Here is a 27,954-nt window from a genome sequence, read left to right as displayed (position 1 = left end):
GTATAAAATCAACTTTGCCTCATGGGATATTACATGCGCTTCATTCACCCTCAAGAGCTGTGTCGAACAAAACTCGGGAAGTAAGCGCCATAAAATGGTATGTTTTTCCACCTTTTTGATGTGTACTTTGTAGTAAAACTCTACAGGGTAACTTAATAATCATCTATATTTCTTTTTAGGCGTCAGGAGGGTATCCTCCGTCCTCTGGAAGCGCTCCGGTAGCTGGTTATTCTAGCAACCCTCCACCTGTAATGATGGCACCTGGAGCTTACCCGGTAAATTTCTAGTTAAACTTTCCTTAAGCTTTTTGTTTAATTGACAGGAGAGGTGTTTTAAGTGTGCCAAAAATTTTACGGATCTCTAGTGCGCGATCTCGAATGAGAACTTCTCGCACAAAACGAACGGCTTGGTAGCAGGTTCAGCCTCTGGCTGCAAAGTATGTCAATGAAGTACAGTATCTATCTGTTTTCGAGAACTGCTAATTTCATTGGCATAGTAGCTACACCACTCTTCACGATACATTATGCTGATTAATGAAAGGCCAACAGTAACTAAAAATTGTGTGACCTTGTTGACCCAAAATCAGTATTTATGAATATTCTCCCCACTAGCTACTGCATTCCATGTGTTTTGTGTGGATTTCAAGCTGTCATTGTGCAGCTGTTTTCGCAACAAATCCCTCTTAAAGCTGTCAAAAAAAGAGTTCATATGGTGACATGTAATAGTAGTAAGGGCAGTGGAAGGTTAATATTATAAAAGATACTTACAATACTATTCCGAAAAAGAAAGGGAAAGATTTTGCACAGCCCGGTAAACAATACAGTCGAACCTCCACTAACAGCCACTTTTCTTGCTTCCATCAATTGAATCTACAGTTACTTATTTAGTAGCAGGATGATCTCAGCAAGCTTGTAAGAGCTTTTCTGGGGAGATCACCCTTATACAATAAAGGTGGCCATCTTAAAGTGCCACGACGATCAAAATTTTGCATCCCTTTTTTTCTTCAGCTTTGGAAAGAAGAAGTGATAAATACTAACCACGCCAAATTTTACATCGAAATTCCAACGGGAAGACCAGTTATTTTAAACGCGAAGTTCAGCTTCGCTGTGCCGCCATTACTCGAACGACAAATGGCCGTGAACTACATAGAGAGCTGGATCTAGTTGCACCAACAGCAAAATGACGTCATACGCGCACAACAACATGGCCTGCTTTCGAATTTTCAATCTCGCTGAAAGAAGCCACTTCTTTTTATTTTAGTGGCTCAAGGGCCGTCTTTACAACGCACACGTATTGTGGGCAACCGAAAGAAACCTAGTGGTGGTTGTTTGAACATTTATGGTTCTGAAATACGTCAAAGGGGGGTAATTTCTTCAGACAAATCGTCTTTTTGTACATCGTACCAAAGTACTAAAGTCTGTAAAGACATATCCTCTTCGACAGCTGCTTTGAGGGAAACTCAAACGCAAGGACTGCCATGCAATGCTACTGCCTCGATGCTTACTTTTCCAGGGTAAAGCGAGGGACTAAGTGAAGTGATTAGGCCAAGGTAACTGATCGGAAATGAACTGTTTTCGTGAATGCGTGCAATGAAAGCAAGTGGCGCGTAGTGGTGGTGTGTATGTTTTGTTTCTAGCTCATTGTGATGCTTTGTTTGTCCAGTGATCATTACGTCTACTTCCTGTAAGTGTCATGCTTTGGTAAAATAAAAGTGCATAGATACTCCATTTTATTCAAATAATAATAATAATTGCTTGTGGTATACTAAATATTGACAATCAACTGCCTCGAGTTTTTCGAATGCTCTCTTCGTACACAGAACCCAAGACTTGTATGCCGACTGTAGAATACACAGAAAGGCGAGATTTAGATCTGTATTAAATGAGCAATTGTAATTAAACTGATTGTGACATTGACATGAAAAATTAATCTCTATATATTGAAACAATCACATGATATGTGAAAGTACAGGTCAGAAGAAATTTGCAGACAACTTTCCAGCTGATGTGGACCTGCTGACACTCCAACTTGCAAAATTCTCTAATCTAGCTTTCACTGATTACTGTGAGTCAAGAAGGTCTTGTAGCAATCCTATTTGGTCTGTGTTATTAACTAATTATAATACTATTATTGAGCAATTTTTTTAAATATCACTTGTAAATATGCTTTGACTGCACCTTTGTGCAGACTTGCAGTGAATATTTGTTGGCTTCACACTACAAGCTAAGTTAGTTTCAAGTAGGCACTTGATTTAAGTGCACTTGAAAATCTCAAGTCGGGGTTTAGAAAACTTGGCTTCACACCTGGTGACAAAGTATACACTTGAAGCGCAAGCTGTCAATCATCTTTCGCGGTAAAATCAGAAATGCAATTGCTCGCCGGAAAATCATGGAGCCTTGTGTGATTTGGTACGCGGAGTCCTCAAACTGCGAGGCGCATCTCCAGCCATCAATTTTTTTTTTTTTTTTTTTTTTGACTGATTTTAGTTCACGGCAAAATGTTTATCTGTTCTGGCACCGCAGCACGTGGCTTTCAATTGGTTTCCCTTTTCCTATTGGTCAAGTACGTTCTCAAGTGTGGTGTTGGCCATACTTGGCGGCGTACTTCGGCTTCTTTGAACTACGAACGTTTCCATGGTCACTAAGTAAAGTTCAAGTTGGTAGGTTTTACCCCTTCACACTCGAAGTAGGTTTCAAGTGCACTTAGATTATACTTGCAAGCTCTAGTGTGAAGCCACCAATTATGCTGAAAGTTATCTTGTGGGACAAGTCAAGATAATATCTACAATTTAAACCATATTAGTTTGTACTAAAGAGAACAAATGAACCAAACTGACAAAATTATGAGACGGTATTTTGTCCAATACCCTATTCTAAAGAGTCAGTGCTTGGTAAATTTCATCTTTGTGTTTGAATTATTAATTTTGTATTTGTGCCTTCTTTTGTTTTCTTGGCAAAGTCTGTTATATGAACAGCCAATTTTACAGCATTTTTTGTACAACATAATAAATTTCTTAAAAAAAAGTATTGCACTGTTTTGGTATATACCAGAGACAGTACAAAGGCGTCAACAAGGTCACCAAAGCACACCATGGTAAATAGGACTACCTATGGTAAATAATGCCATAGTAAATCTCACTTAGCTTTTAGTTTAGATCTGTCAACGACATTTCCTGAACCTTAAAATACTGGGATCTGTATTATTAGGGTTAGTTTAGGGAAGCATGAAGGTATTTTTCACAGTTACAAAAGATACCTTGTCCAGAAGAATGGGCCAGGATCTTAAACTAAGGTTTACATTGTACATAATGTGCAAATTTATAAATGGAAGGGAGAGGAGGAGAACTACCAGCAAATTTTTGCAATATTTAGCATTGATATCATATCAATATGACAAGTAGGTACTGGTAATGCAGACTGTGTGTGTGTGGTTTTTTTGAAAAGTTGCTGTCATACCCATGTCATCAAGAACCACAATGCTGCAGGCAAGGTGAGAGTAGACAGCAAGACTGGCCTCTGACTTCAAGGGTAAACTTATCTTTATACAGGGAAGGTTTTTGGCCAGTGGGATCATGGCATGCATTCTTGTGCTTAAAGTATTCTCATTGTTGTAATGGTTATCAGAGAGGGCCACAGCAAAAGGCATAACTTTAAATTTGATCTTAGAAACTGCCAACATAGCTGATAGGAGAGTCTTCAAAAAAATATCCTGGATATAGGTCAAGCACATTAATATAAACAGTGAAGGGATTGTGGAAATTGTTTACTGATGGCCAATTATTTTGTTGGCTTGTTCATAGTGAGGGAGATTTGAGTGTTATGTCATAACAGCAACAACAAAAACAAAACAACCCCCCCCCCCCCCCCAAAAAAAAAAAATTAATAATAATAATACTAATAAAATTTAATAAAGTAAAATATGTGGTATTATTGGCATAAAAAATGGCTTTGATATTTAAAGCTGGCCCTGTTCTTAGTTCTGGTTATTTTTTGAAGGCCAAAGTAAAAACCCACAGATATCAACATCCAACATAAGAGAGCCAGGGCTATTTGACAGAAGAAAAAAGCTAAACAGAATAGAAAAACAACAAACACATAGTATAAGTATAAAGCATGAAAATGTTTGTGGGGTCATGTAAGATAAAACTTACAAGATAGAAAAAAATTAAAATGAAGTTCATGTCGCTGAACAAAAACAAAAAATAAGCTGTGGTTTGTGTGAAAACGTAGGTTAAAGTAATAATTGGCTCTTAATTTAAAACACCAAAGAAAAAAGACATTAAATCTCATTTCTGGTAGAATCTCCAAGAATAATTAAGGTATATCTGTGGAAAGGATGGTCATTCTTTCATAACTATAATATTTCAATTTTATGTCTGTGAACATTGTATGATTTGTGGGAAAATACAATACTGTTACAGCACAGTGTTATGCTGGCTTTTCACACTCAACATGTAAAATGATTACAATTATAGTGTCAGTTTTAGATGAGATAAGAGGCTGGTTTGCTTGTTTCACTCAGATTCACACATCCTCATTGACCAAGGAACAAACATTATTAAAATAACAAATATGGATGAGATATGATGCAAGCCTACTAAGGTTTCCTCCTTAGCTGTCCTCCTAAACTTTCTTATTAATCTTTAGTTTTCCGGCTGCATTTGAGGGCTTTACAACAATTTATTGTTGAATGTTACTTGGACTGTGGCTTTAAAATATTAGGCCCCTCATGATTACTTCATTTACTGCGTGAAAGTTGTTGAAGAATGAGGAAGGGATCTAACCAGGTAATACCTGGTAGATTACAGCCCTGTAGTATTGTAATATTGCAAAATAATATTCTGTAGATTACAGCTATAGCTACCCACTTTTCAACTGAAGTTAATTATACATCATTTTAGTTTTGTCAAAGCTTTATTGAACTATAAAAAAACGAGGTTAATAGTTCTTTTTTTCTTGACTCATTATGCAGCTTTGATTGATACTTGCGAACACCATACACGCCACCAACATAACATTATCATGTATTGGTCTGGAGTTATCCATCCTATTCAATAATTTGTTGCTCAAGTGCTTCTGCGAATAGTAATTAGGTTCTGTTTACTAATCCCAAATAGAAAACATACCCAGAATATTAAATAACCATATGTCTACCTCCAATACAGTTGCTGAGTAAAAAATGCCGGAGTGAATTCGTTTCTTCTTCGGCTTTACATGTAAATCCCAGGCTTGAATGAGCTGTTCGCGTGTCTTCGAAGCGTATTCTTTGCAGTCATACGACTCCAAATCCACCGCCAAGGAAATTATAATCCAAGATATTCGATAAAATTGTCCTTTAGATCGCTTTTCACCAAACTGGATGGCGAATCTTACAAAATTAATAATCTTGCCTATTCACTTACTTTAGGACTTTCGATAACTGAGGTTTACAAAGTTCTTGCAAGGAACGCACGATGTTCGATGCGCGTATGACGTCACACAAAGATCTCATACAAGCAACCGCATTTTAGAATGACCACGGGCGTCACTTTGCCGTCGGAGTAATGGCGGACGGGTTTTTGGCAGTTTTCGGCCACTTATTCCCAGGATCAGCTGTTTCGCTGTTTCGGCCCCAGAACTCTGGAACAAACTACCTATCGACATCCATAATTGCGACAATTTAAATGTTTTTAAACGTAAACTTAAGACTCATCTTTTTCCGAATTATTTTAAACAAATATGATTTTTACTTTGTAAAGCGCTTAGAACAGAACTGGATAAGCGCTATATAAGTAGTTATTATTATTATTATTATTATTATTATTATTATTATTATTATTATTATTATTATTATCAGTAAGCTTGTATATAGCTAATTAATAGCTATTTTTGCAATTTCGCACTCATTAAATGGATGGGAACACGAAAAGGGCGAAAATAGAAGTAAAAATTTTCGTCGTAGTGGCACTTTAAGGATAAGGCAGATACATACACGTAACAGACCTAAATAGACAACATTTACAAGATTTGTAACAGATTTTTTATATCATTAAATTTCTAGACTTCTCATTCCTCTTAAGGATTAGGTTGATTTAAGATGAACCTTTTTACTTCTCTCTTAAAAGTATGAGGAGCTTTAATTATTTTGCTTTAATTGTATTGGTAAGTTATTCCAAGTTTCAGAGCCTTTATGTTTCACTGAGGATCTTCCATAATTTGTTCTCTGAAAGTTGACATGTAATTTCTTAGAAGATCTAGTGTTGTACTTATGGATAGTATCATTCGTTATGAAATAGTTTTTAAAACCCATTTTTAACCTCCTATAGGCAGACACCTCTCTTAAGCGGACACTTTTTCTGGCCCCAAGGGTGTCTGTTTACAGGAGGCTTGACTCTACATGCACCACTGTCATACTAACCCTCTTCCAATCTCGTACCCAGAGTCTTCAGGCTTTTTGGTCAGCGGGGCAACGCCGGGAAGACTCTGGGGACATCGAATTTTATTACCGCAGGATTTCTGCGGTAAAACAATGGAAACCGTTACGGAACAGCCAATCAAAAAAATTGAATTTTTTCGATGTCCCCAGAGTCTTCCCGGCGTTGCCCCGCTGACCAAAAAGCCTGAAGACTCTGGGTACGAGATTGACCTTCTTCCAAAAACAATGAACTTGTGAATAGAGTGTGTTGCAAAATGTATACATTATTAACACATGGGGGTTTGCAGAAATCTTACCAAAAAAGTCTTCCTATAGCTGCTACACTACTGTGAATTTGGTTAGAGATTGTAAGGATCAGATTTTGCTTAAGGAGTTTGAGGGTTTAACTGATTCTTATTATTTTATTCTTATATTATAGGTTCCAGGAATGCCAATGATGGCACCTACATATGTACCTCCTGGAATGCCACCTTTTCAACCTGTTGCCATGCCAAGTGGCCAGCCAATGGCTTATCCTCCTAGTAGCATGCCAGGAATGCCAGCAACGTTTGCCCCACAGTTAACTCAACCAAACATGCCGCAGCCAGTTATGGGAACATTTCAGCCAATAACAAACACTGGATCACCAGCCATGATGAGTAAGCTTGTACTTTAAATGTACCGTACAGTTGTACAGCCCCCTCAAAATGTTTTGTAGTGGTATGCACACAGTCTAGTTCTCATTAAGTGCTTATAGTTGGCTTCAAAACACAGGGTTTGAGCCAGCTCTTGGGCCTTAGGAGACAATTTGTCCCTTCAAGGCCTTTGGAAGGGGACAGACAGGAACAATAAGGGGACAAAAAGAGGTTTTTTTTGTCATAGCAAATGTAACATATTATTTTTTTAGCAATGATTTTAACAGCCGTAATCATTTGCAAAAGGGTTTTATTTTTTGCCTAAGCAACAAATATGACAAACCTGTGTTCTTTCAGTCATTTTGCCTTAAAATTGCTCCTTTCGTTTTCCCCACCTTAGGATTCATCTTCAATGTTCAATTTTTCTAGATCTCTCTCTTGATCTTTTTTTTTTATTTCTTTCACGGCCAAAAAAGCTGAAGATTTTCCTAAACATTTTGTCAAAAGTGCATGTAGTAGTTCATGTTACAGTACACAGCCAGTCAGTCCAGTCAAGTAATATGCAATCATGCAAATTTTTATCACAGTTCCAAATATGATCATGTTTTATATTTTCATGTCACGGCTGTGGTGAATTAACTTTATCTGGTCTTTCACTTCATTCACATTCACTTTATCCAAAGATTGGAAAATATTAGGAAAATGCCTTATAAATTTTACACACTATCCAGCAGACCAAACAGACCGTGAAGGAAATCATCAGCAGTTTAGAAGTCTTTTTTTTCCTAACTCGCTTTTGTACCAACACCTCAACTTTCCTTGCTAACAAACTCTATGTGTTTTCCTTTTTTAACCACGACTGTAAATTTTTTTTGTGGGAGACAATTTTGGCACAGCCACGGAATTTTAAGGGACAAATCGTCATGGAAACCTGAGAATGTTGGAGTTTCGCACTCTGGCTCAAACCCTGAAAAAAAACGGGCTACTGCAATTTCAAGGAAAAACTGAATTTCTGTAGTGTGACACCTATTTACAGCCACTGTTATTAGGGCTCTTCTCCCAAAAATAATGAGACTTAGGAAAGGCAGCACAATAGGGGTAGCAGGTAGTAAGCACTAGGTCCCCTTGCTTCTTAGAAAAAAGGCCGTCCCTAGAGTGTGAAATAAATGACATGTCATTGACTGTGGGGGGGTCAAAGTCAACTACCAGCACCTTTTAATGCATAAAATGCACGCAGTCTGACAGACTTTCATACACCAGCACTGCATCCACTATCTGTGGTAAAATTTGCTCTCTGTTGCTCTTTTTGTAGCTACTTCTCTTTAGAAGAGAAATAGCTTGTAAGTCCGTAAGTGGTCCAATCTTCGGATTGTGTTCGGAACATTTATCGGTTTACCCGAAGTTGGGTCAAGTTCACCATGACAGGTTGGCGAGATCTCAGTCGGCTTTATTCGTAGATCCTTGTATTTCAATTCAAAATGGCTGCCGCATCTCTCATGCACAAATTTTCATGGTGGTAGTTTGTAGTTATTGGAATGAAAACACAGGTTTTCAGTACTGTAAATCAAAAGAACAACTTCTAAGGAACACGCGGCTGCTTCTCGGGAATTTTTGTGTGCTCCTGGGAATCCACTTTACAAAATACTACAGGTTTGAATGTGAATTTCACCCTGCTTTATGTTAAATTGGTCAATTTGTCATATTTCAAATAGCTTAAATGGTGAAATTTTCGAAAAACGAGAAATTGTGCTTTAGTCATGTTTAGTGACTCGCACTTCACGTAGCTTCTCTCGAAGTGAAAATTGAACATTTGCTTTTCAGGCATGAACACAGGTCTGTCTGAATAAATTTTTCAATTAAGAAAGCTTATTGCCTGTTTACCTGTGTGTCTTAATTCACGGAATTTCTTCACCATGCGATCTTATGTAAACCATATCTATTACTGTCCCCTGTGTATTAAAGTGTAAACAAACCGAAAGCCTCCAGCGCATAGTTTTATTACCAAATTTGCCCATATGACAACACGATCAAATAACGCTGCACAATTTTGGCAGAGCAGTTCATTAACCCCTCTGAATTTTTTACAACATTGCTTCTTTACTGCAATATTGCCCAAAAATAAAGCAGTAGCCACATGCAGTCATAGACTGCCTTTTATTTTATTTCCTTCCTACAGAAGTAGCTACATGTAGTCCTCAACTACCTATTTTTGTTGTTGTTTGCAAATTTCAAATCCAGTAATTACCATAATCTAGAATAATGAAAAAACAAATACAATTTTAAATTGCAACATGTTCATCACTAATTTTCATCTGTGTTTAAACAGTTCCACCCGCAGTAAGACCTCAGCAAATTGTTGCTGCAAGCTCAAACTCACCCTCAGTTGTGAAACAAATCCAAGAACAAGAGAGCAAACCAATAGACAGTCCCTCACAGACCAGTCAGACTGAGCTACAGGATGGCAAGGAAGAAGAGGTGAAGAAGGAGAAAAAGAAAGTCAAGAAACCAAAGATCAAGGTATGATTCCACCTAAAATGAATTAACACATGGCCACACATATCTTATATACAAACAAACCCAGAAAACTAGCAAACTCTAAAATATTCGAAAAACAAGTTATGTTTTTATTCAGTAGTACTGAAGACCACTGATCATTTGTTTGTTTTACTCGCAGAAGGACAAGACGCCATGGACAGAACACAAGGCTCCAGATGGTAGAACATACTACTACAACACTGAAACCAAAGTGTCCACTTGGGCGAAACCAGCCGAGCTTAAAACCCCAGGAGAGGTATCAAGCTACAATTATGTTGTTAGATATAGCATACTGGAAACAAAGAGCTATAATATAATGTACATGTGCACAGAATCCCAAGAATAGGTACTGTAATTCCAAGCTACTTTAAGGTTACGCATTATTAGATTGTATGAAACTGTTACTTACATGTACTTACACATTGTACCTCTGACAAACTGTCTCGAGAAACAACTCAGGTTTAAGGAGAGAATAAAATTGAATAGATCAATGTTATTTGGTAAAACTTCCCTCAGCAACTGAAATGTTATGTTATCATAGAGTGGAAAAGTAGGATGCTTTGCAAGTTGGCTCCTCTTCCTGCAAGATGATAAGCATTTTATTAGCATGTATTCGGAGAGAAGGAGATATGGCTCATTTTCTCAACATGATCTAGATCTTGTGATAAAGAAGACGACATTTATAATATTATTTTCCTTAATTACTTCCACATCTTTGGAATGATCTGAACTCCTAACTAAAAAAAGTTATGTCAATATTATTTTAATTTGCAAAAAAAAAAAATACTGGGGAGAACCTTGTGATCTGAAATTGATAAAAAAGCATTTCAGACCTAGCTAGGGTTTTTAATAATTACTATTTGCCCACATGGATTCCATACAATGTATGCTCTTTGCTCAGTGACAGTCACCAAAAATATAGTTTTGACTTCTGATTCTATTCTTGTGGTTAAACTACTTTAACTGAACTTATTTATCAATAGTCCTCTTCCTTCACAAGTTGACTGATGGGATCCTTTGATTATAAACTTATTCCTCTAAGTAATTGTTATGTCATTCCTCAGATTCAGCTTGATTCATGCCCATGGAAGGAACACAAAGCTGATACTGGCAGAATATATTACCACAACAATGAAACAAAAGAATCAACATGGACAACACCAAAAGAATTGGCTGAACTCAAGGGTGAGTGGCACAGTTAAAGCTTTTCATGGGAGTCAGTTTCATCTCAGAAATTCCAAAGCTTCTCAGTTAGAAATGCCATGGGCGCATTCAATGCTGGTCACTATTATGCTGATGAACAAAAGTGACCCTAGAAACAAACATGTTTGCTTGTCAACAACTATCAACTGGATCCCTCTGATAGAGTCAGTTTTAATGGGCCCTTCGCAGCTAATAGTTGCATGGTACAAAATCCACCATGCTGTAACAGTTACACAACTTACTTAGTGGGACAGCCAAAACAAAGCGACTTCATCCAGTCAAATTTGAATTTTCTTTGTTTTGGATGCCCAGTGCGTAGCTTGCATTCCCGCATGGTGGATTTTGTACCATGTGACCATTAGCCGCAAAGGGCCCATTTGTCGCCCAACATTGATTGAATGTGCTCATGGTGATCTGGCCAAGCCACATGCTTTCAAATTTCTGAAGTGAAGTTGATGTTGAAGAATAGCTTTGCACTGAATGCGATGCAGCTGGATTTGAGTTTGATTGTTTGGCCTTGTGTTTTTCTTATCAGTGGAGACCTCAAAGACGATAATTAGCCAAAAAAGCCTTTTTGCAACAGTTTGTGATGTGACTACTTTTCCATAAACATGCAAGCAATCTGTTTTGGAGAACTGATTTTATCAGGAATAGAAAGAGCATATACAAATTAGCTAGCATGTAAATTTCCAGGCTTACAGTCCTGTATATCTCAAGACGGGGATTTTTATTTTCTGTTTGAATTTAGAAGGATTTGTTTGGCAAGAGGAAGCCTTTCCCTCTTTCCCTTTCCCTCTGCTCCAGTGCTTTTCAATGCAAATCCTTGTAAATTTTAAATTTTCAAAGTACCACAAAATCTGTCCCTTGTGGTTTAATGGCTTGAAATTTGTTTGTACGGTTAACTTCTCACACACTTTTTTTTTTCGTACAGTAAGGTCGCACCCATTTCTTTTTTAAACAATTGATAATGGAAAATTTATTTGAATGGCAAGGCCTTTTTACCACCACAAACAATGTTCTAATTTCGCAAATATTCAAACCATAACCTCGCCTCGAAATTTTCCGGGCTTTCTGACATATTGAAACATCTCTTTCCATTTCTGGAAATCACTTAGCTCCAGCTACAAGTTTTACAGCATATTGATCACGTGACCAATCATTACAAAAGGCCTATTGTTTCAAATTGACCTGACAAGTGGGTGAAAAATGGACCAATGTAACAGGGAACGTTGATTTTATTGAAAAAATATATTTTGTCTTTCAAAACAAATCCATTCTATTCCTATACCAATCTTTCAAACCTCTGTAACACAACATCTCCGCATGCTTGCATATTCTCGTCTTGAGCTTGAACATCCTTTGGTGTAGGGTTTTTAGTATCCTCTGTTAAGCCCCCTGTCTCAAATAAATTTAAGCTCCCTCCGCCCTCTTTCACAACCAAAAGAATAAATGAGAGACAGCATTGCCAGTGTATTTTTACCATAGGAGTCCAGACATGAAATCACAAACCTGTACAGTAGTCGCTAGGCTTTGGAAGATATTTTACTTGCACTACACTTCACAGTTCAAAGTGGAGATATTGTACAAGGTATTTTTGACATTTTTGTTCACGTGTGGAAAACTGATAACCTACTGGCATTATGCTAACATAAATAAGCCCACCCCCTCCCCCCCAAAAAAAAATTGAAGTAAATAAACCCACCAGAGGGCTTTAATAGAGGGTTTATGTCTGTTCATTAAACGTTTTCATTACTGTTTTCTTTTCCTGTATACAGAGCTGATTAAGCAAGAACAAGAAAAAGAAGAGTAAGACAGTTTTATTTTGAATAGTGGTAGTTGTTACTTGTGAGCACAGACTGAAGCATTACATTTCCTTCCCATTTAAAGACTACATGTACTTTCAAAAACACCTACCGGTAAATTAACTAGACAAGTATGAGTTAGAAAGGGAAACCTTATAAAGTTATAAAGGTTTAATTTGTACATGAAACTTACATGTACAAGTGATGATACCAATGTTTATTTAGCTGAAGGGTTTTGCGCAAGATTAATGTGAATGAAATTAATGTGAATGAAATTTTTCTGCTTTAAAATCGAAACCTTGTTGCTTATTTAATTTTTTTAGCAAAATGCTAAATAAACGAGAAATAGCTTATTATTTTTCTTGAAAATCCAAACAGCCTGTACAAGAGAGATACCGTTTCTTTTGTTCACATCCACCAATGCTTTGCTTGACTTAGTTCAGTCTTGTATACAAAAGAAATCAGCCAAACATCAGTATCTCTTTTGTTTATGAGTTTGGTTGCACAGCACCTCATTTAGGAATGACATAGAGGTGTGTGGTAGTGTTACGCACATTTCATGCATTTAATATCATTGCAGTTATGCGCAAGACTGAAAAATTAAGGCTTTTCACAACTGTTTAAGTTGCATCCTTACTGCAATGTAAGTGCCAGCAACTTTTTCATTGTTTGATGAAATTAACCTTTGGGCTGAGAACATACCATACTAAAACAATGGATAGTCCATGGTTCTGTGACTAACAACATGCATGGCTTTTTCATGGAAGAGAACTTCATGATAACTTCATTGCACTTTAGAGACGATGAGGAATCAGAGGAGGAAGAGGAGGAAGAAAACCAAGAAAATGGTGAATCAGATGGCAAAAAAGCTGATGAAGTAGTGTCACAAGATTACCCCATGGCAAGGTATGTGAAGACATCTGCACATGTGTTGTTTGTTATCAGAAGGATGCACAGGCAGGGATTGAGACTAATGATAGCCATCTAGTCACAGACCAGTAAACAGCTTGTTGCAGTTGTGTTTACAAGTCTGGAAAATTTTTCTAACGATGTCTGCTCCCCACCTCCTTGCCCTTAGAAACAAATTAGTGAAGCCAGGCATGTAAAAGTCAGGCCTGTGAAAATTTGCTTTTGACTAGTGGAATCAAACCTGTCACTATCCACTGGACAGGTTAGCTGAAAAGTTAGTCTCAAGCTGTGACAGGGAACCATTTATTTACTGTATCTTGTGGAAGCTAAGAAAACAATACATGCATGCCTTTCAGAGCAGAAAAATGCAAAAAGCATGAGTGAGCATGGGGCACATAAATTAAAAAAAAAAGCATCAATTAAACTTTTTTTATTTTGAAACATTTACTATGCTACCACAGGTATTCCGGTAAGTGCATGTAGCGATAATTTTCCCACAGAGCAAGATAGCTGCAGATGTATCCTTGTTGTGGTTTGATTTTCTTTAGGCTTCTTAAACTTTACAAAAGATTTTAAAATACTCAATGTTTCCACAAAATGCAATTACCATAAACATCTGTATATAAGCTGTACATTTTTTTGGCTACAATTTTCGCTCAAAATAGGGTGTGCGGCTAATCTGGGAGAACCTCTGGTAAAGGTTATGTAAAATAATCTGCAATTTTCAACACTTTTAGAAAAAAGTAAATAACATATAATTAATAAATATATTTTACAATTTTTTCGCTTGGATTTAATTATCATTCTTGGGCGATCATTTGAAAAACCTGTTTTCTTCTTAGTATTGAACAGCCTTATTTTCTTTCTTTCTTTCTTTTTTTTTTTTTTTTTTTCAAATGTTGATCCTATTCTTTAAATATTTTTTTGCAAAGGACGTCTTCATTAAATATTACAGCCTCCAGTTATACTACAGTACATGTGAAAAGGTTTGTTTTTGACACAGTGTGTTTATTGAGGCTCAGGTCAATACACAAGACATGGAGGTCAACTAAATGCGGGGAAAATAAATGTCTTTAGTTAGTGAAAGTTCCCGAATAATCCCAAATTGTCACTGCGCTTAGAGTTTATTTTGAATTTGTTTCGCAAGAAATTGTTAATTTACCTCATAGTGCTGTGAACATAAGCGAGACTCCAACTGTGGCTGTTGTGGAGAAGAAAGAGTATGTTTATGAAACAAAGGAAGAAGCTAAACAAGCTTTCAAAGAACTCCTCAGAGAAAAGGTCAGTCATTGCTTATTTAGCTCTTTCCTTCTTAGACACAAATTTTTGTTGTTGTTTTTTCTCTTTAGATCCAAAAGCTTTATTATTATGTATTAAGAGATACTGTATTTACAAGTACTTTAGGATGGGCATAATTTATTAGTATTGAAATAATGATGTCACATAAATGTAGAAAACAATTAAAAATTAATTTGCCCCTCTAACATTTACATAAGTTAACAACTGCATCGCTTTGTGGAGGTTTGGTACTTGGATTATCCAGGGCGTCCACTTTAGGCAGCCAGCCCCTAGATTGACTAATGCCCAGAGTTTGATTCTGAAAAATATTTGTTATGTGGAGACACTGATTGTCAAGTAACCCTGAAATGTAAATTATGTTGTGCATCCTAAGAGTAAGTTACATGTACTAAATTTAGATTGATGGCTATAGCCTGTGTTTTTTATCTTTGTTAATGGATTACACAGGAGGTTCCTTCTAACTCATCCTGGGACAATGCCATGAGAATGATTGTCAATGATCCCAGATATGGAGCCTTGAAGAAAATGAATGAGAAGAAGCAAGCATTCAATGAGTACAAAACAAAACGTGCCAATGAGGAAAAGGTGGGGATACATTGAGACATAATGTCCTTCCAAAGCAGTGCTGTACTGTTGCTGTTACTGTTGTTGTTGTTTTTTAATTTCTTTGTTTAATTTTATCTACAGTTCAGATAATTTGTATGGCTAAGGCATGCATTTGTTTGGCTTAATTTGGTAACTTGGAAGAATTGCAATTGATCTGTAGAAGTCTTCAACAAATAAACGAGAGCATTTTTCTTGTTTCAATAACACTTGTAGCTAGAGTTTATTTATCTATTCTCTCCAAAAAAGCTACAAATAAACACTGTTCCACATTTTTAGAAAAACAAAATAAAAATTGGGGGCGGGGGACTATTCTGAGTAAGAGCGCATATTTCCCAGCTATTTCTTTAAGCAGGGAGTCAATGAAATGGACTTAATATGCCCAAGGTATAATACAGTACACTGTATACTATTTTAGGGTGGGAAAGAAAGTACGTAATACTTGGATCCATCTTTGAAATACATCCCGTAACCATTGGAAAATTACCATATTTTTGTTGAGGATTTATCCCTGTTTTTTATTATTATTATTATTTCCCTTGAACAGGAGGAACAAAGACAAAAAGCAAAGAAGGCTCGGGAAGATTTACGCAGCTTCCTGGAAAATCACAAGAAGATGCATTCATCAGTTCGGTGGCGCAGAGCAGGAGAGATGTTTGAGGGCGAACCAGTGTGGGAGGCAGTTCATGAAAGAGACAGGAAGGATGTGTTTGATGATGTTGTGTTCTTCTTGGCAAAGAAAGAGAAGGAGGAGGAGAAAGAACAGCGGGCACACAACAGGAAGCTTATGTTACAAGTGTACAATACAATGTCTTCCATTACGTACAGGACAACATGGGCTGAGGCGAGTTGATGAGGTTCTCGTTTTGAATCTTCTGAAGAAGCACTATTCATTCTAGACACTGTTTTATAATACATAGAATGCACACAGGCTCAAAATCAGTGATAGCTGGTTCTTTGGTCAGAATGAGCTACTTGTATCACTTACAAGAATTCAATTCTGAGTTTGATGTCACAGTAACATAGCAAAGATGTCAATTACCCAGCCAGTCTATGGTACATTAAGAGGGTGCCCAAGAGAGTTGTATCATCAGTTTTATTTATTTGAGCACATTTGGCTTTGGCAGATGTTTTGTACTTTTTCAATTAAAATGATCAAAAGAAACATCACAAATTTGTTGAGGGAAGAAACAAGAAGTTTTCATAACTATGAGGAAACCTAATTTCAAAATTTGAAAACCATGATTTTCAGCTTTGTTGTCAACATGTCCTTTGTAAAGATCTGTGTAGGTAGCTGTAGGCAACTGTTGAGTGATGTTTTTTTTTTTTTAAGTTAGTAATTAAGCAACTTTCCAGAGTGAGTACTTAATAGTAATTTGTACTGAAGGTAATGCACTTGGCAGAGTCCCGATTCTGTGGAACGTCAACTCAAACAGTCCTTCTGAGGACTACACCTACTCACCTAGATGATCATACTTATGACATGATTCCTGGGTTCAAACAATTTACAGTATTACAAAAATATCCCACCCTATATAAATAAAGTTTTTCTATCTTCTATTTAGTAACCTCAGTGAATGTTTTTATAAACTCTATTACTCATCAACTTCTTGCTTTGCTGTACAGGCCTTGCAGTTGCTGAAGGAACACCCATCTTATAAAGATGATGAAGAAATAAGAGGTAAACAAATCAAAAGTTTCGTGAGAAAAGGTGAACTGGTGGGGTTTTGGCCAAATGCTCTACGTGTGCCCAGTTTTAACATGCACTTCAGATATTTAGAGGACAACAACTCGATGGACTTCAAAGACAGGGGGGTGTTTTAGCATGCTCCCTAAGAAATATGTGGTTTTTGACAACTTGTATCTGTATATGGGAATTACCAAACAACAAAACGTTGCATTCTCAATATTTTCAGGTTTAAACATAAAAGTAGCTAGTCCATGACAATATCACTGCTTCATACTTTACCAGAAACTCAAATTAATGCATTGTTTTCCATTTGCCTTTTCAGAGTGTGAAAAAGAAGACATGTTGATAGCATTTGAGGAGCACATCAGGGGTTTGGAGCAGGAAGAAGAAGAGGAAAAACAGAGAGAGAAGAATAGAGTTAAACGACAACAGCGCAAGAACAGGGAAGGATTCCTGGTGAGTTTGCTATTGACCTTGCTTTTTGTAGTATGGTCAGTAATGGAGCTATTTCAATAAAAGGAGGCTCAGGGGGAAAATGGCACAAGTGCCAGTAAATTTGGCCTTAAAATCCACATAGTTTGCTCTAAAATACCCGCAATTTGGCATACAGACCAATTACGATGTAAAAAATACATTTCTACATTGTGTGCCTTTATTAAGGTCGGAATTTGATGAATGAGCTTTAAAAGCTCAAGAGACTAAATTAAAGGAGGACCTGATGCTTGGTAATGCTTCCCCCCTTGAATTCGTTGTGTAAGCAAGGCAATGTGTTGTTGCATAGTTATGTTGAGATTTCTGCAGGCCTGTCCAGTACTTATCTCTAGTTGTCAAGCATGGATTTGTGAAGTTAGGGGATGTCTCAAGTAACGAACAGGCTTAGCTCAGTGGAATTAAAAACACGTGTGTGCGTGCTTTGCAGTTAGTGAATTTCAACCCATTTTGATGGTTCTTTTTCAAAGGTGATTGCACTCATGATTGACAGCAGTGTAAAAGGAAGCTATTTTTGTTTACCAGACAATAAACCATCACATTTATTGTTTGCTTGTTTGTTCCTTTTCTGGAGGTTAAAAGAAAACTTCAAATTTCTCTGTTATTGAAAACTATCGCTGTGTTGCTGGGATCCATCCATACACCGTACACTGAAGACACACAATGTCAAGAGAACTGTCTTCTTTAAGCAGGCAGCATATTTGTCTGCTGTCATTAGGGCTTAAATCTGTACTGAAGAAGTGATGATAAACTATTAATTTTTGTTATCAAATGTAAAATATATGTTCCTCTCTCTGTAGGTACTACTGGATGAGTTACACAAGAGAGGCAAGCTTCATTCCATGTCACTGTGGGTTGATTTGTATCCAACCATCAGTGCTGATGTACGCTTCACCAACATGGTTGGACAACCAGGTCAGTGTATGCTAAGAGCTTTGTGAACATGCATAGCCACTTGAGAACTTTTCAAATGGACACCTTTCTTGTGTATGATCAGATGCCTATTTTAGCATGGTCAAACTAACACCATGACTTCATTCCAGCTGCCATTAACCAACAAATACACTGTGATATAACCAGACCAGGTCGTAACACTGGTGATTGTTATGCATTATACTCTTCATAAGCAGCAAATTGGATTTTGCCAGGACATGCAGCTTCTTGTTGCATATCAACTAAGATGAGGTTTTCAGCATAATCAGCTTGATCTTAGCAGGCTCATGTCAACTGAGCTATCCATTTTTTGTTTGTTTTTTGCCTTCTGTAGTATCCTCACTGATCAGTTCTCTTTGTTTGTTCTGCAGAATGAATGTTTGTTTTATTTAAGTATGGAGTTCACACTAAACTAATATAGGCAATAGCCTCCTAAACCATCTAAGCACATGTGCTTTTGAATCACTAAGGTTATTATGTCTGGCTAAATTAGTATTAAGTAGCTATAATAATTTTGTCAACAGGTTCAACTCCACTGGACCTTTTTAAGTTCTATGTAGAAGACTTAAAAGCCAGATTCAGTGAAGAAAAGAAAATAATCAAAGAAATATTAAAGGTAAGAAAGAGCAGTCTCAAGAATTGAAAAGTTCAGCTGGTTGAGCCTCTTAAGGTGGTCTGCTGAAAACTCTATACACTCTTGCTACAGTGCAAAGTAGAAACATCCATATATGCTGGTAAGATACTCTAGCCACTGCGCTACTGGGAGACTACAAGAAATACACTCCAAAGATTGGGGTCAATGAAATACACTCCAGTTTACTGATTTACAGGTGTCAGTCAGTTGACGGTGTTTTAAGGCAAAATGAAGCCGGTGATTCACCCAAAACTATTTTTCAAAGAAGTGAATTCGCTCCATAGTCACAAATGTAAGTTGGTATGTGACGCATGTCCAACATGCTGCTAGGAATATTGTTAGTGTGTTAAATAAAGATGATTGCATTACAGTCAACTTCCTTTATTGCAGACACCCTCCGGATCACGAGTTAGTGTCCTTAATATGGAGAGTCCGTAATAGCGGGAATTTCTGTCAGTCAAACGTCTGTAATTTATTTCTGCTGTGGATTTAGCTGCTGTCCGTATTATCGGGGTGTCCGTAAGGCAAGAGTTGACTGTATTTACCTTAACAGTTACAATCTCTTCTTATTTTGAATTATGGTTTGCTATTAAGCCATTCAATTCTTACACACCGACTTTTAAAAGGCCAGCTTTAAAGAGACTGAAGACGTTGATGCATCATCATTATTTTTTTATCTGCAGGATCGTGACTACACAGTTGATGTGAACACTGGCTTTAGTGAGTTTAACGACCTTGTGAAAAGAGATGACAGAAGTCAAACACTGGATCCTGGCAACATTAAAATGTCATTTAACCATGTAAGTTTAGCCTTTTGAAATAACCAGAAGATTGTGTGAACTTTGAGCTTGAGTTCCCGTACGCTTGAGATTTGTTCTTTTATTATTTGAGAAAATAAGCTGTGAAGAATGTAGAATTGCTAGAAGTAGCTGAATATGACTCCTGGGTTCAAACCGTTTACAACATACAATAAATTTACATGTAGTAAAAAAAGTTATTACTTTTGTAAAAGGTTAGGAGTACAACTAATGCCTTCTCTGATTTGCCTGAAGGATGTCAATGCAATAACCTTCCATACACCAGTTTCATATTCTAACCACTCAAGCACTCTATTTTTATGAGGTACACGACTTGTAAAAGAGCCATAAACTGACATATCTGGTCAGTATTCACAAAATGTTGGTCAAATTTTATTGAACTTTCAGAAATAAATTGATACCAATATTCTCCCTACACAGACCGTACAGGCTAGTTCAATAAACAATGATGATGATGATGATTGTAATTATTATTGTAAATATTATGACCCTTTTACACATGTGGGATATCTCTATAATTTGTGTGGCAAGCACACTCTACAAAGTAAAAAATTGAGTGCAAATATTTTTTCAAAGGTTTTGCCAAATATGTAGGCAAAACACCCGGGAAACGGTTTGAATTCATATAAAATAGTCTTCTTTTGAACTATTTTTAAAAGCAAATGAGAATTCTTGGAAGACTCATCTTAGCAGTTTCTATAGCAGAATTCAGACCATTCAGGAACAGTTCAGAATACTCCTTTTCATCTTGGTGAAAAACTTGAAATCTTATTATTAACTTTCTCACTCTTTTGCAGTTTATCGAAAAAGCTGAAGCAAGGGAGAAGGAACGAATGAAAAAAGAGGAAAGAGAGGTAAAGTCTTAAAATGCTGTTTTAATGGTATTGTTGAGTTTTGTTGATTTGTTGTTCTTTGCCAGTACCATTGTTTACACCTTGTACGCTATGTAGCTATCATAGCTAGAAAGAGCTTCAGTTATGCTATCCTGTTTGGAAAGGTTTTTGTACGATGTTCTCGAAAATTACAGACTGTGCTGGTGTTCTAATGCCATCGGCAACCCTGCCGTCTAGACAACTGTAAAAGTGACATTACGAATAAATTTAACATAACAATATTCACGAAGAAACAGCATAATTATAACATCAAGTTACCCTGCCAAGTCTGAAAGAGAAATAAAAAATAGTGGAAAGCTGTTTTGTATGATAAGTTTTTTTCATAATGTAGAATAACTACACAGTCATACACAGGTCTGTAAATCTGACGGGTTTTTTTTTTTAATGAGTACATGTATCATTCAATAATCAGATGCTCCCATTATCTTAACTAATAATATTATTAAATACCACAGTTGTACAAATTCCTGTGAAATTTACAACAATTATCCCGTATTAACATATCGTATCTTTATATCTGTCGTAAGGTACCTTTGTACGTTTTTGTAGTAACACATGTTTGTCATTGTTTGTTCAGCAAAAAAGAAGAGAGAGTGCCTACAAACAGCTGCTAAAAACCTGTACCCCAGCGATTGAGGAGAACTCGACTTGGGAGGAGGTAAGAAGGCATCAACTCAATCAGATCACTGGTTACTTTAAGTGAGACTGCTGTTGTTTTGTTAATGAATTAAGTTTAAACAGGAAATTCCGGTATAAAAGGGGCCTGGCCAGGCCGTTCTCACCTTCAGTTGTCAATCAACCATTATAGTGTAAAAAAACTGACAAACAGCATTTGTCTTTTTCTACGACCATTACTGATTTGTTGAGCTCCCAAACTGACATTAAAATGCGCAGTAAGTGAAATCAAATTGTTGAGAAAAGTAACGTCTGTTTATTTAGATTGATGCTTTCTGTCTTTACAGGTGAGGGAAAGACTTGAAGATGAGCCCGCATTTACTGCGGTCACTGTGGAGTCTGAGCGCATAAGGCTTTTTAATGACCACATAAGCACACTTGAGGTTAGTATAAACTTTTTACTCGGATTTAGGGTCGCGGATATAAGATGGCCGAATTTGGAGACGTATGACATCATAGTGCCAAGAGAAATCTCTATTTTAAACAAGTGAACATTCAATGGTTCTTTTTTTTTTGTTCAGCTCAGTTACATACGCCGATAATACTGCTACTTTGGAAAACGGAAATTGTAAATTTGCAGTTGAAATCTGGACCTCTAACGCCTTCTTATGACTTTTTCTCAGGCGTGTACACACGTGCATTCCTCCAAATCACACAAGAAAGCAAAAAAGACCAAGAAACACCGAAAACGGTCAAGATCACGCACGCCTAGTGGGGTAAGTCTTTTTAATTCTTTTACAACTCCAAATGTTTTAGTGTGTAATCACCAACCCAGAGTTATCTATTTCTTTTTATCAATGTCACTTGCTTTCTTAATCGTGTACTAATCACCCCGTGCCCCACACAACAGAAATCCTTTTTTACTTCAAGCATTTCGCCACAACAGCAGTTAACTTGGTTCAAGAGAGGATGAAGGTTGTAACTTTGCGGTCGAATAGAAGCTAACAAGCATTGCCTTCCTTTTCAATGTCTTTAAAATGAATGTTTTTGTTCTCAGCTGTTGACCTTGTGCTTTGTTGAGAATGAATTGAAATTACCACAGTTTGTTGATTTGATTTGTTCTCCTTGATCAGGAATCCTCTCAGTCAGATGAAGAATACCCGAAAGAGAAGACCTCTTCACACAAAAAGAAACGACACAAGCGATCACGCTCTAAATCTCCAGAATCATCCGCTTCTGAATCAGGTTTGCGTGACGTAATTTTTTGACCTTTGTTGTGTGACCTCGTAAAAAATTTCGTAATGGAAACTACGTAGATTCTTGGTAACAAGAACCTCACTAAACAAAAGGTTTATGAAACAACATAACAGTTCTGAGTATCCTTTTTACGTCTTCGTGCGTTTCTTGACCGTCGTTTGCAGTTGCGAGAACGTGGGGTAGTTCTGTGAATTTCCCTTGTTTCCCATGCTTATTGATGTCGTGTCAAACTCCCTCTCGTAACTCACAAAATGCCAAGCTGTGAGTTGGGTGAAATTCAGGCTTTCTGTAGCTTTTGAAGTTTCTAAAAATCACTGCGATAAAATCTTATATGCTCTTCACGTATAACATCATTTCTCATACTCGCGTGCACTCATCCTCTGAGATTATTATTCCGCTGCAGTAGTTAGGTTAGTCTCTAGGGTACCACACTACAGGGCACGGTGAAAAATAGCAAAACCTGTATGCATTCTGATTTACCACGACCAACATTATTCTTTGCTGCTTCTTTCAGAGCCAGAAAAAGAGAGCACTTCAACAAAGAAGAAAAAACACAAGAAGGTAAGGTTTGCTTAAGAACTTTCAAGTGCGACAGATTTGTGGTCATTGAATCAATCGATCTTCATCCTCATCATTGTGATGGACAGAGCCAGTGTCAAATCCTTCAATGTTAGGAGTTTTATCATGGAATATCACTGGCTGCAGTTTCAATGTTTTTCGAATCAATATTTGTTGGCTCGTAATCTCTTACCTTTGTTTTGTTTTTTGTGTTTGATCGCAGAAATCGAAGAAGAAGCGCCAACGTTCGGTAAGTGATTCATTGTAGAGCAAAGGAATGCACCATTGTTTTGGTAACACAGTGCTTGTTTTAAACTCAGGAACGATGACTGCCAACGTCACATTCACTGATTCAGCTCAGTCAAATCACAGTTTGAACGTCTGAAGTTAGAAGTTGCACCCAGCAACTCTCCCAAGTAGCAGCGTTAGTTTCTCATTAGCCAGTTACTACGGACTTTTAGCAACCACGACGGCAACACCATCGAAAACGCCACTTGAAAATATAAGTTCGCGTTACTTCCACTACTTCGCGGTTATTCCGATTCGTTCAACTTGTACAATGTGGCCGAACTATCCAGGAACAGAATTGGTAGGAAGGGTGTTTAAGTCGAGACAGAGAAGGAAAAATGTGTTCACGTCCTTCACAAGACCTTAAATTTACTCATTTCACGTTGTTGTTTGGCGGAATGCGGCGCAGAAATGTACCAAAATTTATAACGTACCCGCAGGACATTGTTTTTGCTAATTTATTGCTACTGTTTTAGGACGTTCTCGTTGCCGTCGTCATCGTTTCTGCTTAAACTCCCTTCTGTTTGACGACGGGGACTCAATCGTCTGGCCATACATAGAGAAATGAAGTGTCACGTTTACGGCAAACGCCAAAGGCATAAATGACCACGAATTCATCATTTTCTTGCCTTTTTCCATGTTAGCCATCTGCCGTTTATGTTTCATATTGTGACTCTCTGGCACAATCCCCGTTTCAAGTTTTTACCGAATTCCGTCCTTTTATGTCAAATACTGAACTAGTTTCATACCAGCTTTTACACAAATGTGAAGAAGACATACAAAACTGTGAACTGGTACAGTATGTGCCGGGATGCCACCTTCATAGAGCCTGTCATCTTTTCTGAAAATTGCACTCAAATGATGGAGTAAGGTCCTATTCCAAGAATACTGCATTCAACGGGGAAACTATTTTCTCTTGTTTTTTACTTTTGAGTTTACGTGAAGACGAATTTTTACGTTTTACAAGCAACCGGGATTGACGTTTGCCTTTTGCTGTAGAACGGAATGCATAATATCTCCTATTGTTGAACAGACACATGCTCAGACCAAAACCCAGTGTCTGACTCTAGAAATGAAAGGACTTGCTCGCTAAGTAGAAATGCAGACCGAAATACTGATAGTAAAGCCGCCGTTACACGTTGAAACTTTTAGCTGAAACTTGTGTGCAACGGCGCTGCGAAATAAGTTTCAGCAGGCGTTGCGCCGTGTAACATGGTCGGTTTCGTGAAACTTTTTCAAACTTCCGTTGCGAGACAAGTTTCACGAAAAGTAGAACCGCTTTCTACTTCTGCAACGGCTTGCAACGGTCTCAGTGGCGAAAAAACAAGAGTTTCACCGTGTAACACCACTTCGTGAAACTGGTCTCGTTCGCCGTTGCACACAAGTTTCAGCTAAAAGTTTCAACGTGTAACGGCGGCTTAATGATAATATGACATTCACGAAAAATGATTGTGAACACTGTTATTGGTCAATAATACTCATTGTTAGTGAGACACCTTGTTTATGTAAGAGGTATTTTGTTTTGTAGCATTCTGAAGAATCTGACGGGGAGAGAACTTACAGAGAGAAGGAGGACAGAGATAAGGACAGGGACAGACGGGATCGAGATAAGGAGCGGGGAGACAAGGAGGACCGAACTAGAGAAGCCGATAAAGACAGGGACCGTGAGAGAGAGAAAGAAAGGGACCAAAAAGAGAGGGACCGAGACAGGGATCGGGATAAGGACAGGGACAGAGACAAAGATAAGGACCCTGACAGAGCCAAGGACAAGTCCAAGAAATCCCAGGATAAGGTGCTGACTCGATCTTCCTGAAGATCTTGTCCATAGGTCATATTTCTCAATCTTTGCCCGCACAGGTCGTGTACAAGAAATTTCCCACGTACAGTGAAAGAATCAAGCCATGCAAGAGAGTTTTTCAGGCCTCCCTCCCAGCATGAAGTCGCTGTCACTACCGAAGATTTACAAGGCCACTGTTACTGTACATTTTTGGGGGGCTAACCCATTGCTTTCTAACATCCTAAATTTCAAATTTGATTCTTTCACTTTTTTAAAAGACCAACACTTTTGAAAAAGTGAAATACAAATAGCACACAGCTTCAGTTTGATGGGTACACGTTAGGATTTCATGCACAGATTCAACAACCGTGAACGAGTATTTAAAGCAACTCCACAGGGAAATAGTGCGGAAGAGCTTTCTTTTGGTGACACTTCAGTGTTTTATCCACAAACACAGTTAAATAAACGTTGCCACTTGAACGTACTGCTCAATAGCTTTCATTTGAATGTTCACACTTAAAGATTTCATACACCTTATCAATAGCTAGAAGCACCATACACGACTTGAAAGTACTACTCGATTGCTTTCATTTGAATAATCACACTCCGGAATTTCATGCCTAATAGTATAGAACCACCTTGTACGTCGTAACATTAACAACAACACACAGGAAATTTGTAGTAAATAGCTTTTATTTCGTCATACTCGAGGATCTCATCCACAGACTCGAAAGTTTAGAACCACCCTGGTACAGCGTAATAAATAGCCACGAGGAAAGACCTACCACATGGTCTTACGTTAGGATTTCTTTCGCAAACGTGTGATCTCACGGAAGTTATCTTCAAGTTAGAATATGACTCTTCGAGAGAAGAAATTAATGCAGTCGGGAGAATAAGCACCCTTTTCAGGCGACTTCTCTCTTTACAATGGGTTGGGGGGTGGGCTTTACAAGGTAACCTGATGCATCACCATGGCGACAAGCAGTGACGTCATGCCTTTCGGATTTTTTTTTTTGTTTGTTTTTTTTTTTTTTGTTTCTGATATGACGATACCGATCGAGAAAATATCGGACAAATGACGAGGATTTGTGCAAATGGGTACTTGTTCTCCGACTGTAAAATGCAAGGTGTTCGTATAACAGGGGCCTGGTGAAGAGAGAAAAACCGGGTCGGGACTGGTCAAACCGGTATCATTTACAAAACGGTTATTTATTTGGTCGTGGCCTTTAATTGTGGTTTCGAGCTGACTGAGATAATTTCCTCCATTTAAGTTTTGAAGAAAAATAAATAATTGAGGAAAATATTGGCTAATAATTTCTGGACAAACAAAAATATCAATTTTTGTTTGAATATTGTTGCTCTTTAATGGAAAATAGTTAATATTATTTGAAAAATATTTCAAGAAAGAAATTTATTTTATATTTCATTTTTCAAAGAAGAGATTAACTATCGTTGTATGAAGTGATGGATAATTTGTAATTATTTTTGAATAGTTCGTTGTTGTTCCATTCCAGCTTGTTTGTAACAGCTCTTGGTGGAATTAAAACACTTATAAATTTGTTTCGTCATTTCTCTGTTGGATGTTTGCTCTGGTTTCCATGTGTTCATATGCGGTTACATGACGTGTTAAATTACACCCAAAGCCAACGATGTTGTAAATGTATCTCGTGGAAAACTGAGTAAGCTTTTAAAACGCCGTAGTGCTATTCATCTCAATTACAACACAGTACAGTCGTGCTTACTGGTTTATCTTTTTTCACTGCAGTGGTTGATTACATGTTTGCGTTTTAATTGTATTTCCATTTATGACAAAATTGGCTTTGGTGACATCTTAAACAAGCCTATGTAGTCGATGTAAGTGTACAGGTTTTGTTTTTTCTTTCTTTCTCTCTCCGTCTCCCTCTCTCTTCCTCTCTCTTTCTTTCTTCCATTATTTCTTCCTTCCTTCCTTCTTTCGGTGTTTTCTTTCTATCTTGCTTTCTTTGTTCCTTTCTCTCTTTCTTTTGTTTGTTTTTTTTATAGGGTTACCTGCTACTGGGCTCTTATACCTTAACTTTGACTTCTCATGGTACCCGTCAATATACTTTCACTACCTTGTGGCTGTATTGAACGTGGTCGGTTCACAAATTGTACATAGGCCTTTTGAAGTTGGTTATTCTCTGTTGTTCACAATAGCATTGCTAGGTAGCTTCCCGGTCATGTGTTCGGTGTGGACATACACGTGTACACGCCTGAAAACATGTGTTCTCTCTCACTGCACTGGCTCCAAACAGTGTGACAGAACATTCAAACGCTACTCCTTGGAACAGGTGTCTGTCTACTTGCTTGGTGGAGAGGAACTGATGGTTTGCTGTTTTCTTTTCCAGACCGGATGGGACACGACCTCGAGTGAAAGCGAAAGTGAATTGGAAATCAGACGAAGGGCCCTGCTGAAGCAACTGGGTGCTGCTGGCGACGATCATTAAACGTCTTGCGTTCATGCGTGAAATACACTGAAAACTTCTGGACACTAACACAATCGCTTGCCGGAGAAAAATAGTTTATTAGAACAACTTGTGTGATTGCATGTTTTCCCTCCCATTTTATACCTCGATCACAATTACAGTCAAACCTCGTTATTACG

General features: G+C 37.6%; 1 protein-coding gene and 1 long non-coding RNA gene across 2 annotated transcripts in view; one reads left to right on the top strand and one right to left on the bottom strand.

The window, feature by feature from the left end:
• The window catches only part of LOC146472701 (uncharacterized), a 296,231-nt gene that overhangs the window by 203,223 nt on the left and 65,054 nt on the right, over window positions 1-27,954 (bottom strand). The gene's annotated exons all lie outside the window — the stretch shown is intronic.
• On the top strand, window positions 17-27,933 carry LOC146472708 (pre-mRNA-processing factor 40 homolog B-like). Its single transcript, XM_085119420.1, has 25 exons — window positions 17-97; window positions 180-275; window positions 6,833-7,052; window positions 9,355-9,545; window positions 9,703-9,819; window positions 10,628-10,748; window positions 12,542-12,572; window positions 13,367-13,474; window positions 14,647-14,758; window positions 15,224-15,361; window positions 15,927-16,223; window positions 17,006-17,060; window positions 17,392-17,525; window positions 18,359-18,473; window positions 19,016-19,107; window positions 19,809-19,925; window positions 20,741-20,797; window positions 21,414-21,494; window positions 21,799-21,894; window positions 22,135-22,227; window positions 22,585-22,696; window positions 23,223-23,269; window positions 23,490-23,516; window positions 25,083-25,346; window positions 27,698-27,933. Exons 1-25 carry the CDS (start codon window positions 95-97, stop codon window positions 27,794-27,796), a joined length of 2,823 nt encoding a protein of 940 aa, XP_084975546.1. The 5' UTR covers window positions 17-94; the 3' UTR covers window positions 27,797-27,933.

Source organism: Pavona decussata, unplaced genomic scaffold (genome assembly GCF_977016875.1).
Source record: "Pavona decussata unplaced genomic scaffold, jaPavDecu1.1 SCAFFOLD_98, whole genome shotgun sequence".
Lineage (NCBI taxonomy): Eukaryota > Metazoa > Cnidaria > Anthozoa > Scleractinia > Agariciidae > Pavona > Pavona decussata.
This window is presented reverse-complemented; position numbering and strand designations above follow the sequence as displayed.

Bases quoted from the DNA above. Each gene is read 5' to 3' on its own strand.
- LOC146472708 (XM_085119420.1), top strand. The intron at 9,546-9,702 runs GTATGATTCCAC...TTTTACTCGCAG, and splicing joins TCAAGAAACCAAAGATCAAG to AAGGACAAGACGCCATGGAC. The intron at 15,362-15,926 runs GTGGGGATACAT...TCCCTTGAACAG, and splicing joins AACGTGCCAATGAGGAAAAG to GAGGAACAAAGACAAAAAGC.